Consider the following 14,378-nt stretch of genomic DNA (forward strand, 5'->3'; position numbering starts at 1 on the left):
AACCCTCTAGTACTCCAATTCTAAGAATTGCACTAATTCTTCAGTGAAGGTAAAGATGTTTCTGCTCAGTGCAGCAAGATGGTCTAGTTCATCCTGTTAAACTGTAGTGGGGGGGGGCTTACTCTCTTACCTTTTCTGTTAAATTCACTGCACATCACTGATGTACAGGTTGTATATTCACAAACCTTGCATACGGTATCAAGTGGTCCTGTTCTTTGGAATGAGCTACCTGCTGATTTCAGATCAGTTAATAGTGTGTCTGTATTAATAATAGGAGACAGCTCACAGGTGTTGTTTTGTAACCATTTTTATTGTGGATCACACTGCGGAGACGTGGACTGTGTCTGTAAAACATTTCCCATCAGCAGGACCAAGAAGGACACCAAAGTTTTAAACCATGGTTGGCACAACGTCTGCATAAACTAACCGGCTCAGTTTTTAAAGATGTGAGCGGATTCCATCGTAGAGCTTCCACAGAAGTGAATTTCAGGTGAAACTTAAAAACAGTGATGTTCATTTTGTGCTCATAAAAGTCAGAGTCTGAACGGATATGGCTGAAGGGCTTAACCTTTTAGCTTTAAATACACCGACTGCATGCGTCACAGTCTGACCATGAAGTTAAATTAAGGCCCATTTAAATAAGACGTAGAAACGCAACACTGATTTTAAACTCGTATAAATCTGGTGGATTCACACATTTAAAAAGAGGAGGCCACATGTACGAAGCACACTGTGCAACCAAAGTGACACAATAAAGGAAAATGTGCAAATATTTCTCAATTTTTAAAGATCTCTGAAATGTGATAATTAAACGTTCCCAACAGGGTCAGAAACAATTAATGCAGTTTAAATCATTCCGTTTGACCAGCTCAGCTCTTTGTAGCGTCTACAGCTCATGTAAACACATCTGGCTTCAAGTAAGACTGAAGACACTCTGGAGCGTCTGCGCTGTAAGGCTCAGGGTGAAGCTGGAGCTGCCTCAGTCCTCATAATTAGCTCTCAGAGAAACAAATCCCCAAGTCTGAAATGTTAAAAGCATGAAAAACCTTCTTCTGTCCAGGTAAGTTTCCCACAGTAGTGTAAACATGTGCAAATGGTCACTTAGAGGAAGCTGGGTCCAGGTGTTTGAGAGCTCCTCCCACCAGGTGGAGGCTTCCGGTGATGAGGACGTGGATCTCCGCGGCCTCACGGAGGGGAGCGGCTTTGGCCGTGACACTCTGTTTAACCGGCAATCTCGACTTGGCCGGGTCGGCCAGCACAGAGTCCCTGCCTTGCGTGATCCACTGGAGGGCGCTGAGGATGCACGGGAACACCAAGGTGTCCCCTCTGTGCTCAGGTAAACGAGGAAGACTGTCCTGGATCAGCAGCTGGGTGCCTTCGTTATCACCCAGCCGGTTATGAAGGCGCCAGCTCCTCTCGTTGTCCAAGCAGCGAGTCAGCATGTTCTCCACTGACACGTTGAAGTTCTGCTGGTCTGAGAAGGAAACAACAAGTCCAATAAATCCTGTGTATAGAAATCTGCAGGAAGAGGTTAAGACTAAATTCTTGCTCCATGCCCTTACTGAACTCTTCCTGCACCCGAGTTTTGTTTTTGGCCCTCGTTAGCTGTCAGCAGCCTCCGGAGTCCAACAAGCCAACTAAGACTATCCTCAACAGCTTCTTTTATCTCTGGCATCTGGCAGTAGAGTGGACCATGTTCCACACCTATGTCCCAGTCAGTTTCCTGGACTGAGACACTCCTAGTGCATCCTCACTATACCATGTGATTACACCAGGCCTGTCCAGCATCATGTCCCACTACCTGATCTAACAGCACCACCAGCTCAGCTCCCATTTTCACCCGACTGTTCTAGACATGTGAGGTCTGATCGAGAGTCGAACGAGTGTGTCCTGGTGTTCTTTTGGACACCTTGATGCTCGATCATTATGTTTATCATTAACAAACCGCATGCACAGGCTGTCACTCCTGAACGCGCCATGTTAGGTTTCACTCCCACTGTGCAGGTGAACATTAACCCTTTCCCCCTTGAAAGCCAACTGGGAGTAACCTTGAAGCCCTTTCCTGAACAGAGTGGTTTCAAGCTGCTTATGAACAAAATGACTGAACGTATCTCTATCGAGAGAGAGAAGTTTCTTTATTCTCCTTTCAGAAACTGCATCCCATTCAGAGTACTCACCTGCGTTACAGGAAGCAATGGCTTCAGTGATGTTTGGGCAAAAGACAGCAAAGTCAAAGTGACACGTCTGAGAGAGAGAAAAAAAAAAAAGGGCAGAAGAATTATTTATAGCGGTCGGTTCCTCTCTACATGAATGTGTGCGTATTAAAGTAGCTGTACTCACCACCAGCAGTTTCAGCATGGCAGCCGAGTCTCTCTCTCCTGTCGCGTTGAACAGCAGCACTCTGGCCACAGCTCCACTAAAACAAACATGTTGAGGCATCAAATCAGCATGTGAAGTACAAACCTTCCTGCAGAAACTCTTCTAGGATTTAAAGAGAGCGTGGCTGTCTGAGGTGGTCTTTGACACACAGTTTAACAAGTCTTGCTCACCTGGCGCTCCTCTCGTGCTCAGCTGCAGTCTCTCGGAACCACTGAACGCAGGCCTGCATACTGCGCATGGTGTGAGCTCCATCCAGGAAGTAAGTCACCTCTTCATGCTTCAGGGTCTGGGTCCTGCCGGGCCACTTAGCATCTGCCAGCCCTGAGAGCAAACACACACAGTTACCTCACTGAATGACAATCTGGTTGTAATGGCAGCTGACTGGCTCAGCAGGACTCACCTTTAACTATGATGGGGCTGGGACTGAACGCAGGCGCCTGAAGTGTACCGTTGTTTTCAACAGTGGTGACGGGAAAGCTGTGATCTGCTGAGAGAGGACAGGTTTCTATTAACACTCTCGTCACCTAACCCCTTCACTCACACCCCTAAAGAAAGTCCCGTTTGCAACAAGCCATGAAGGGAGCCCAGCAAACACATGGAAGCAGGAATCTTTTGACCTACTTCCAAACGCTGTGTGTGGTGGGTACATAACACTGCATGTGAACCTGAACACACCATCTCCTCTGAAGCATGATGGAGGCAGTGTCATAGATAGATGGAGCTAAAATACAGGCAGGGATTTAGGCAGGATCTTTACATCCGAGTCCTGTAAGTTATATACTGTGGATCTCATCATGCAAACCTGTCCTCACCCTGTGAACCTCAAGTTCCCCCTTCACCTTGGTCAGTTTTATTTAGATTTTTCTGACTTCTTTAGCAACTTTTTGAAAGCACAACAGACATCAGCCACTTTCTGCCACAGAAGCACTGCTCTTTGTTTGTGCTCTCTTCAGTGATTGACAGCAGCACGATCTGTTTACCGTGAGGCAGCGGACATCAATGTAGACCAACTCCTCTCACTGATTTTACATTTAAAAGAATTAATTAAAAAAAGAAAAAGAAAATCACGGTTCAGCTACGTGGTTTCGAGGCTCAGGCAGTATTCAATTTATGTACATTTGGGATATTTAGGATTTATGTATAAACGTTAATCACACCTGGTAGGCACCTCCTCTGAAGCCAGGTGTGACTCAGCTGGAGGGCGAGGGAGGCGTTGGAGCGCTGGTGCTGCCCTGCAAGGCCCAGGTGCAAAGGTCCACAGTCCACTTGGTAGTCCTCCAGCTGTGGACACACCCACAGTGGGCACTGCGACAACAGGTTAGAGCATGTTAGATAAAACTGAAGCTTCACTTTCCTGTGTGATGTGACTGAAAGTGGACTCCTACTCCGATCTCTTTGGCCCGCTCCTTGAGCACGGGCATGGCGCCCCCTGGCTGTCTGACGGTGAAGGCGGGGACTCCAGGCTACAAACACAATAATGCAGAGTTACAAACAGGAACTAAAAAGAAATAACGGGTTCAAGCTGAACCACAGACACACCTTGAAGATGCCTCCTTTCTGCCAGGCGATCTTCTCGACGGTGTCTCCGAGAATCTGAGTGTGATCTATGCCCAGAGAGGAGATGCCACACACCCACGGCCTCCTGTGGAACCGCACAGGGCGAGAAACGCTGGTTAAAAGCGCCTCAAAGTTTTTCAAGCGACTATAAAGTGTTTTTTATTCTACCTCATGAAAGACGAATTGTAAAAGTAATGCTAATAATAAACACATGAAAAAGAAGTCTAACCATATAAATGAAGACAAGTCTACTTTTTGCCCCCAATTTTCCCTCCAAGTCTTTTTAAGGTCTGTGGCACTCACTGCCTTTAGATTAGGACTCAAATCGCACACGATCACGTGTTAATTTTACCTTCAGGCTCACTGCACTGTTGTTCAGTTCTAATAAACCAAGTGCACAAAATGCTGCACGTTTGCATTTCTTGTCAGAAGCATATTACCTGCATGACTGCACACACTCCTATAGTCAGCAGAGCCCAGTTAAACCAAGAGATGTGTGTGCTGCAGAGGCTTCCTGATGGTTGAATATTTTGGCATTCATTTTCTGATGACATAATTAACTCCATGGTAGCCATGTTCTTTGTTAGATAACTGCATTAAAATCCAAAAGGCATAAACAGCACAACCACGGTGCACATGGATTCCAGCTCAGGGATTCTGGTTAGAGCCACACAGATCTCAAAATGGGACTTTGTAAAGCAGAGATGAGACCATGATAATGCAGCCATGTCCACCTTTCACAAATCCAAAATACAGTGGTCCCTCGCTATAACGCGGTTCACCTTTCGCAGCCTCGCTGTTTTGAGGATTTTTTTTTGTGCGTAATTTTGTGGACCATTGTCAATCTCGTGCCGTGGCTCCTGTACAGTACAGAATGTGTTCAGCTTGTCAAATTTACATAAATCTTCGATCGCTAGCAGTGTGACCCTAAAGTGCTGCACTGTATGTTTGTACGTTTTCTCCCCAACAAACACAACAATGTCGATGAAACGTTTTAGTTTTATAATACTGGCCTTATTTTTCTACAAAGGTTTGAACTTTGAGTTTAAAGAAAAGAAACGTGTGAAAATGTTGATGCCTGTCTGAGAACAGTGTATAAAGTATGTAGTGAGGGGTGTTACAGCCTTTAAACATATATAATAATTGTAAAACATAAAGCTGACTACTTGGATTTTACCTGTCACAGGTTATTTTTAGAACGCAACTCCTGCGATAAACAAGGGACCGCTGTATCACACACATATTCCTTTCTATCAAAGGTACACACCAGTGTGCACAATCAGAGCCATAGCACCACATGCTAATGTTTATTCACCATGAGCCTGGCAGTGGGCCCATTTTACAAGTGCTCAGTTTGTGCTAGAAACAAAAACTCCCTGTGGCCTGTATTATACTCTTGTATGAGTTTCATTGAAACTCAAGTTTCAATGAAGAATCTCACCTTATGATGTTGGTGCAGTCGTACGCGCCGCCTATACCAACTTCAATCACAGCTAAATCCACCTGAGCAAAGACAAGAGCTGTTTAGATCCAAAGAAAACACCAGGAGTAAATCTGAGCTTTAAACTTCACTGACAAAGGAAACTGCACAGGTGTCTGTATTTAAGGCACATTAATACCACTTAAGTGAGGAATAATTTTTTTAAGTGTGTTTATTGGCTGTCTCTGGAGTTACCTTCTCTTGGAGGAAGACATGGAAGGCCAAGATGGTGAGGAAGCGGAAATATGCCGGCATCGTCCCTCCGTGGGCATCCTGAGGGGATCGAAGAGAGAAAGACAGACTGCCTGATTACAGCCAAAAGATAATAATGAACTTTCTGATCCATAATTCTAATCTTCAAGTCAAGTCAAGAAAGCCTTTGTCACATGCAAGTTGCCCTGCAGCGAAATGGGACCCCCCTCGACCGACCTTATATACACAGCACAGACATCACATGGGGCACAGGTCGTATTATGGAAAATCTTGGCTATTTAATGCAGTTATTGCACAGAACACAACCTATAATAATCAGAATGAATAATAATCATCATCATCATCATCATCATCATCTATAATAACCTTGGCAGGGACCAGCAGATGGAGAAAAACACTTATCTGAAATAAGAACTAGGAGTTTTTAAAAAAGCAAAAATTAAAAGGACAAAATTAAATGAAATAAATAAAACTGCTTTTCTGATTCTGTGGGAAACATGCAGCTGCGTGACCAACACGTGCTGCCCGTCACATGAGGCTCACGCTCATCCTGACGCGAGGAGCCTCATTTTAAAACCAACTCAATTACAACCTGTGACACAGATTACACACACACACACACACACACACACACTCTATGGTCAGTGACTGTCTGCGCTCCCGTTTTCAGACCCACCTTTGTTTCATCGAGTCGCCCGTAAACCTGCCAGAAATATTTAGTGAAGAGGTCTTTCCCGATTGGCTGTCCGTTGATCCGAATCCTCTCCCTGACCTGCACCAGATGTGGAGAGCTGCACACAAACGCGCAGCTTCAGACACAAACACTTCAACACAACCAGTCGAACCAACATTACACACCTGCACCCCCCCGCATCATCAATATGATCACATTTTGAAGACCTTCAGAAGAGCTCACAAATGGTCACTAACTTCATTTTCCTTTCCATTTTCTCTTTTTGTTTTTTTTGTTTTTGGAGAGGCGTGTATGTCTCGCCAAAAAAACAAAACCAAAAAAAAAAAACAAACCCCGCAACATGTGGATGTTGTTCAGACTTTACGATCTGGACCAGCTCTGCAGTTCGGGAGGCAAAGGGCAGTGATCCTTCATGGCTAATTATGGATTTTATTTCTTATTAAATCTTGTGTGTACATCCCAAAAAGCTGCAACACATCTTTAATCTTACATGGTGGATGCTTTAAGTCAAAAAATAAGAATAAAAGTTAGATTTGAGTTTACCTGTAAAATCCTGTGCGGAAGCCATAATTTCTTAAAATCTGCTCAGTGAACGCGCATGTCGAGCCCTGAAAGACAAAACAGTCATCGCTGGGTTTTTCCATCGGGACAGAACAGCACTTTGTTGTAAATTTCCTCTATAAATAAATAAATAAATAAATAAATAAATAAATAAAAAGTGAAGTCTGAAAGCACCCTCGACCGAGCTGGTTAATGAATACACATTTGCCAACATGTTTGTTTGACCTTCTGCTCTCAAGTTGCATAACGAGAGCTCGGCGCTGACGGGACAGACAACAGCGAGGTTAAAGAGAGTCCCACACATCACTACAAGCCCGACAAAGATCTGCAGGGCTGGATGGGACTCGCACTGTCAGTAAACCTTTGGCATCACATCCTGTTGGTGTGTGCAGACAGATGAGGCCTGCTTATGCTCATGAATTCAGAGTTTTAGAGTCATGAAATGTACCAAAAACAACAGAAACATCTGAATGACTGAGCAAATTTAATGGAGAAAGCAATCCAGGAAATGTATGAAATTGTGTCCCTCACCTTCTCTGAGTCAGGAAATATTAAACTGTTACAAACTCATCACTTTTACTATGTTTTCCTGCTAAAAATCAAACTTTTTACTTACAGTTTTTTACTAATTAAATTAAACCTGTTTAAACCATAAAAAAAAAAAAAAAAGAACAAATTCAAAAAAAATAAAAAATAAAAATTGCATACATAAATTATAACTTGTATACTTTTTGCTACATCCTTTTGTCTGACTGAACCCATTATGTTTTACAGGGGAAAAATAATTCTTAAATAATTTTTGCAACTTAATCATATTAAATTATTTTTTTATTGCATTCTTTTTTCCCCCCCATTTACATGACTTTATATTGTATTTACATATATTTTATTGCATTTATTTTTAATGTTTAACATTGTAAGTTGTTCCATTTTTTCCACTGATAAATAGCGACATAATTTTTTTGCATAAATTCTATATTTTTTTTTCCCCACAGCATTTTACATTATTGAGCTCCTGGATCTTACTTCATCCATTTAAATTTGTCTTTTTTCCCCCTTGAGGGTTATTCCCCCCCCACTGTTATACATATTTTATAGAGCTATTTTTAAGATAAGTCCAATTACAGGGTGTGTTTGTACAAGGCTGCCTCTTTATCTCAGACCTAAATCTAATTTCAAGATATGATTGAGTATTGAGTGAGACTGATATACAAGAACAATAAAACAGCGCTAAAGAAATACTCATCTTGATACAGTTATGTAACACACATCAGCTCACCTTGCCCTTTGTTCCAGTCACGTGAATGATATTGAGATGGTCGAGTTCGTCCACCTTTGACACACACAGACACACACGTCAGATAACACTGAAGGCCATATCTACTATGACACTGTAATTCTAAATGTTTTCTCTGCCCTGATTGGCTCACCGTGAGGCCGGCTCGCTCCAGGAAGCCTCTCATGGCGTTCAGCTGCAGCTGAGGGTTGCTGCGCTCTCGTCGTACCTGCTCCAAGGCGCTGGCATTTGTCTGCAGCGTGTTCAGAGTGCAAATGGCATCCTGAGGTGAAAGAAAAATGTTTGAGGATGGAATCAATAATCTGCAGGAAAGAATTTCTGAATGAAAGGATGAGGATCAGTCTGACTTAGAGAGTGACAGATGCTTTGTTTCCTCTGCACATGTCAGAAGGTAAAAATGACACTTTCACACGAGCAGAGCTAAGAAATCTTTCATGCCGAGACGGTCAGTGAGAGTCAGAGGTGTAACCACCAGCCCAACAACACCTGTGAGGCAAACCGGCTGAGACCAACCAACCACTGATGAGCAGCACAACAGCAGCTCTTCTGTCACTCTGTAACAGAGATACCTGCGGCATGTGGGGGTGTGGGCGGGGTCTAATGCTTAGCTCATGCTTCACCGTGGACACTGGCAGTAGCTGGCGCAGTGTAAAGCGACTTCTTCACAAATAAGTCCACATGGTTGATGTCTGATGATGAAATTTGCATCACTCTGGCCCAAGTGGACTCGTGAACATGGAAATTAGAAGAATCAAAACATGGCCACAGTATTATTTATTCTATATTACATCAGCCACCCGTCTTCATCTGGGCAACATGTTAAGCCTCTTCTCATGCCAGATCCATCTTACAGGTTTCAGCAGTCTCAGTCTCATATATTCAAAATGAACTGAAGTTAAAGTCAGAGCTGCTGTTTCTTCTCATTCAGTTTATGTGCAAAGTATTTACGTTTTGTGTTGAAGTGATATCAACTCAAGTTGAACCAGGGTCCGGCTGTACTTTCAGGTACGTTCATGTAACAACTGTTTGCACCAGAAGAAGCTGCAGCAGGTCAATATAAGATTTCTTTTATAAGTGATTATTCAAGCAGCCAGCAGTTATTCCGGTTCTCAAGTTCTTTGAAATCAATTTAATCTTGCTAAACAACTGGCAGGCTCATGAAAATCTGGAAAGCTCAGTCTGATTACTCACTGAGTTTTTGTTTTTAAAAAAAGCCCATGAGACTCACAGGAGCAATGACAAGGATTCTGTTCATAAATAATTTGTTACAAAAGCAAATATTCAACGTGACGATATTTTCTGAGCTGTGATCTGACTGGATTTGGAAAATGAGATGGGAATGAAGAGTCAGCTTCAAACTGTCCACTCCATCAGATTCACATGTCTAACAACTCATTCATTCCTTTAATCAGAGCTGGAGAGTGTTCTGACATTTCAAATCGCTTTGCCGTTAGAGATAAATGTTTGCTTTGATCAGGAATCAATGCAGGAATCTATGAAATAGTCAGACCTGTAAGCAGAATTAATGACAGCTTCAGTATACAAATCTTATCAGTTAAACTTTGGGAGTTAAAATTTCAGGAATGGATTAATGTCAGTGTGAGTCCTCGGTTGATCTGATATCCTCGTGTTGGTGTTGTTCCCAGATCATCATACTAAATGTTGTTCCAGGATCAACATTGCAAGTGACCAATCAGAATGTTGTGACGTCATACTTTTGCGACTTCGGGAAAAACCGGCGTAAAACAAAAAACTGTACCTAAGCTGCGTGAAACCGCCTCTGTCCGCCGATCAACGGACCCTGACCCTGACCGTAACCCTTTAATAAACAGTAAGCAGAATTGATGTTGTCCTTGCAACATTGGAATTTCATAAATGCACGAATGGCTTGGCGCGCAAAAGAATAACGTCACAACAATGTGATTGGTCACTTGCAATGTTGAACCTGGAACAACATTTTCATGATGGTCTGGGAACAACACCAACACGAGGATATCAGATCATCCGTGAGTCCTCACAGGTGAGTCCCTCCCCCTACACACAGAGTGGAGCAAAATAAAGCCATCAGAACTTTCTTTCCAAGCTCCTTAGATTATGAGAGCTCAATGACTTCAATCTCAGCGCCGAGTTTGCCGAGACCCTGAAAACTAAACAGCCAAGTTTAAAGCAGATCGGATGAACTGTTATTGAGATATGCAAATAAAAACAACCACAGATTTCTCAATTTACAACTGAGACGTCATATAAACACGGCGAAACTTCAGCATGTATCCGCAATCCCATTTACCCAATTCCTCTGTATGAGAGTTCAAACACTCAATTAAAAAAAAAAAAAAAGATAAAAGCCAGTACTTTTAAAAGACAGTGATTCACAGCATCTGACATCTCACGCCTTCCACTTTAAAACCAATAAATATAAATCAGACACAGAAATAGCAGAAATGCTGGAAATTAAGCAGAATGAAGTCTTACAGCTCACGATTGCTCTTATGCTGTCCTGTCTACATCCATGGTTAGATCACTGGCTCCAGTTTGATAACGTTTGATCACCTGTTGTAGCAGGTATGCTCAGAGCAGGGCGATATGACCAAAAATATTTATCACGACATTCATTTGAAAATTTGCGATAACAATATAACTGACGATATAATTGACACTAGACAAAATACTTTACAACTCCACAACTTTATTAGTGCAAAAGCAAAAAAAAAAAAAAAAAAAAATCAATGTATTTTCACTTACACAAGCAGCTTTTTTAAAAGTGCATTAAAGTCATATAAAAAAAAAAAAATTAACAGTGCAAATGTAAATTCCTTGCTGACAGTTTAACCAAAAGACATTTCCAGTGGAAATCGGCCGACATATCCTCAGCATAACCACGTATAATATCCACAAAACTTAAAAAGAGGTTATACACACACAATACTGTAATATTATGTTGAAGCACAGTACGTATCACTCCGCGAGGCTCCTGCCTATGATAGCCGTAATGCTCCAACAATCCATCAAGCGGTGCGTGTTTGTAGCTTAGCAAAGTCGTACTGAAACATTTGACAGATTTTCGAGCGCCGTGTACATAAAATCGTTTCGAGGTCAGTAAACACAACCAGAATTCATACATAAGGCACACGGGATTATAAGGGGACCTGTCGATTTTCAGAAAAATCAAAGGATTGATTTTAAGTGTGCCGTATTTTCCAAACCACCACAAACACGTTTAACTCCAACCACTGCTTTCTTCGAAAAGCTTTCACTCCGTGTCATTTCCCTGTCTCACAGACGCCACATTTCTTTTTCACTTCTGCATGCAAATGAACTGTTCTCCTGGCCAGAGTCCAAAGCACAGGCGTTGTGAAAAGTAGGTGTGGAGGAGTTCTGACAGCTTAAAGCAACAAGAGGTAAAGACAGATGAAGAAGAACGTGTGAATGTTTCAAAACTGCCACAGGAGACAGTTAACAGCATTCGAGCCTTTCAAAAAAACAGCTACCAGACACCCTTCCATACCACCACCAGGTGGTGTCTCCTATAACTCAGGTGTTGTTGTTTTCTGGAAAAACAAAACAAAACAAAAAATAGGTGTGAATCCCAGGGAGCCGAGCCCAGCAGTGGATCAGAAATGTAAAGAGAAATCTTTTGTTTAGCTGCAGGCATGGGTGTAATCTCAGTGGTTACAGGCTTCTGGGTCAAAGGTGACAGATGGAAAACAAAACACTTTTAGTTACTTAAAATGAACTCCACCCTTGTATGAATCAGAGTGGTTTGGTCCACTCATTTAGGCAGAAAAAAAGATGAAGTCATAGCAGCCATTTCTTCCTTTTGTAAAAACTTTATAGAGGGTTTTAATTTATAGCGGCACACATCTGGAAACATCTAAACTGTCCAAATTATTTAAACCTCCAGAGGGCAACTACAAAAAGTATATTTAAGTTTATTTGCTTAATAAAAATCGATTTTTAAGCAATTATTTCTGTAGAATTATGACAGATCATGTCTAAAATCAATCTAGAAAGTGAGACCAATACAGAAGTGCCTTAAACCTTGTTTGATCACCACCAGGTGCCGACTCCTCTGGTTGTGTATAAACCAGCATTAATTGATTTGTGACGGCAGTGAACACACTCCTGATCAGTTTACTGGGCCAATCAGGAGTTTAAAGTCTTACAGAAGAAAACGTGTTTATTTTATGAATTATGCTCATTATTACAGTCACAGTGGAGCCTAAAACAGGATATGCGCCTCGTCGATCATAAACCAAAGAGCAGGCAGTCTGATCCACCCTGAGCCTGCAGAGTTTCATAACAACACCAAGAGGTCAATGGACAACTACATCCATCTTTCACATACAGTCTACAGTAGAAACAGACTCAGAAAATCCTTAAAGATGATTTTGTTGCAGTGACAATGAACTCATTCATTGAGTCTCTTTAATATCTGGCCGCAGGAAACCCATGATGGACGCCATGTGTAAAATTGTATGTGCCAAATGCTCGTGAAAGCAGCAGCACGAGGAGATAAAAGGGGTCTTGTCTCCTCAATTTTGCATAAAGTAGACTGCGGACGGCTCTGACAGACCCAGTTCTGAAACTGCGGAAAATTCCCATTAATATTACAGGAAACATCAAAAACACCTGAGTTCATCCAGGAAAAAAGTGAGGTGAGCATGGCACAAGTCAACCTAACAGAAATAACATGGCTACACAGAAATACCACAGCACGTGCCAGCGCAGACTTTTAGCCACTGACACACTACTGCGAGCTGTTAATAGCTGTCCAAGCTAGCGTGTAACAGCCGAGTCCGGGCAGCCTGTCAGCCCGAAAACTACCTCCAAACTTTCGGAAACAGTCTCGCTGCTCAGTTAGCTAGCTCGTTAGCCGGCTGGAGCACGAACGGCGGCGGTCAAGCAGCATACCTGGTACTCCATTCCCGGGATGTGAGGAGCCGTCTCGGTGCTGTAGTGCCGGCACGAAAGACCCGCCAAACTGAGTGCCCGATCCCGCCGTGCAAGCCGCGCGGCGAAGGCCGAGCCCCGCCGTAGCATGCGCGACATGCACAGCATCATGAAGCGTGGAGGTGTCCCAGGAAGGCGACACCAAATATGGAAGGCTCGTTTTTCAAGCGTAATGACGTCAGAACACGCCCCGTCATTTTTACTCATTTATTATTTTTTTAAAAACACGAAAACGCAAAGAAATAAAACACACAAATACTCCGACAAAGATCGAACAATAAAAAAAACAATACATTTTCAGAACCTGAGATTAGATCAGTATCTAAAACAATCCTGCAACAGTGAAAGTTGGTGGATGTTTTTCAGTGTCTCCAATATAAAAAATAATAATAATAGCCATCCCAGCTCCATAATTTGTCGCGACTCACTGAAAACAGCAATAACAGATTTTTGTGCCACTAAATGTCCAGACTTTAGCAGACCTTTACCAGAAACAGAAATGTCCTGCAGGGAAATCTAACCTATAACTGAAAAGCATTATGTGGAAGATTAAGGTTAGGGGTGTAAGAGCACATTTCTTCCCTTCCCTCCTATAAAGTGAAAGAGGAAAACTTCACAATCCTGAATGAGATTTACCTTTGACGCCATGAATTCTCAGGACTGAGCTTTAATTTGAATGCAAACTGTTTATCTCTGGAATAATATGTGCATCTTTAATCCAAGAAAGCAGAATTATTACCTTTTGTTACTTCTCTAAGGTTTGTTCAGAATCAGAATCGGAGGCTTTCAAATACTTTCCTGTAAATAATGAAGACGAAAACAAAAGTTAAATTAATTTGAGATATGTTTACATTATAACACATAATCATTATTTATTAATTTACATGAGCATTTCTGCTGCTTTGCAGTCGTCAGAATGTCTTGGTTTGTATTTTCACGTTTATTAATTTATCAAACAGTCCGGTTTGGTGCGGAGAGCGCCCCCATGTGGTAGTAAACTAGTATCATAGTTTTGATCAAACGTTTAGAATCAGAATCAGAAAGGGTTTTATTGCCAAATGTTGAGCGGGTTTACAACATTAGGAAATTGCTGCGGTGCTTCAGTGCAAACATACTGTTATAAATTAAGCTTAAATAGACATGAAAAAAATAAAAGTAAGAATAAAAATTAAAAGTGCTAAGTAGATAGATATATACATGATATGTACATGAGTGCAGGTGGTGATCAGTGCCAAACATGGAATGAT

The 14,378-nt window shown here is 42.1% G+C and overlaps 1 protein-coding gene across 3 annotated transcripts; it reads right to left on the bottom strand.

Annotated features, from left to right (window-relative positions):
• Window positions 1-291: 291 nt before the first annotated feature.
• Window positions 292-13,951, bottom strand: LOC146570425 (folylpolyglutamate synthase, mitochondrial-like). Of its 3 annotated transcripts, none has more exons than XM_085278850.1 (15): window positions 13,871-13,951; window positions 8,315-8,443; window positions 8,164-8,217; window positions 6,867-6,931; window positions 6,306-6,420; window positions 5,612-5,689; window positions 5,378-5,439; window positions 3,919-4,021; window positions 3,765-3,842; window positions 3,537-3,684; window positions 2,780-2,866; window positions 2,550-2,700; window positions 2,341-2,416; window positions 2,178-2,244; window positions 292-1,474 (listed from the first exon to the last, which is right to left on the bottom strand). In XM_085278850.1, the coding sequence occupies exons 2-15, from the start codon at window positions 8,345-8,347 to the stop codon at window positions 1,098-1,100; spliced, it is 1,494 nt and encodes a 497-aa protein (XP_085134976.1). In that variant the 5' UTR covers window positions 8,348-8,443; window positions 13,871-13,951; the 3' UTR covers window positions 292-1,097. The 3 variants fall into 3 exon arrangements, with proteins under 3 accessions (XP_085134976.1, XP_085134975.1, XP_085134974.1); XM_085278849.1 differs by lacking the exon at window positions 13,871-13,951 and adding an exon at window positions 13,093-13,817 and having other exon boundaries at window positions 2,780-2,863; XM_085278848.1 differs by lacking the exon at window positions 13,871-13,951 and adding an exon at window positions 13,093-13,815.
• Between the last annotated feature and the right edge of the window lie 427 nt (window positions 13,952-14,378).

The sequence above is a fragment of the Mchenga conophoros genome, linkage group LG7, assembly GCF_057382185.1.
Source record: "Mchenga conophoros isolate Kocher_MC1m ecotype Shallow Benthic linkage group LG7, M_conophoros_male_GT1.1, whole genome shotgun sequence".
NCBI lineage: Eukaryota > Metazoa > Chordata > Actinopteri > Cichliformes > Cichlidae > Mchenga > Mchenga conophoros.

Excerpts from the sequence above, each read along its gene's own strand:
- LOC146570425 (XM_085278848.1), bottom strand. The coding sequence starts at position 13,338 with ATGAGTAAAAATGACGGGGCGTGTTCTGACGTCATTACGCTTGAAAAA. Across the intron at positions 2,867-3,536 it reads TCAGAGGAGGTGCCTACCAG|CAGATCACAGCTTTCCCGTC; the intron begins GTGTGATTAACG and ends GTCCTCTCTCAG. Across the intron at positions 2,245-2,340 it reads CCATGCTGAAACTGCTGGTG|ACGTGTCACTTTGACTTTGC; the intron begins GTGAGTACAGCT and ends TCTCTCTCTCAG.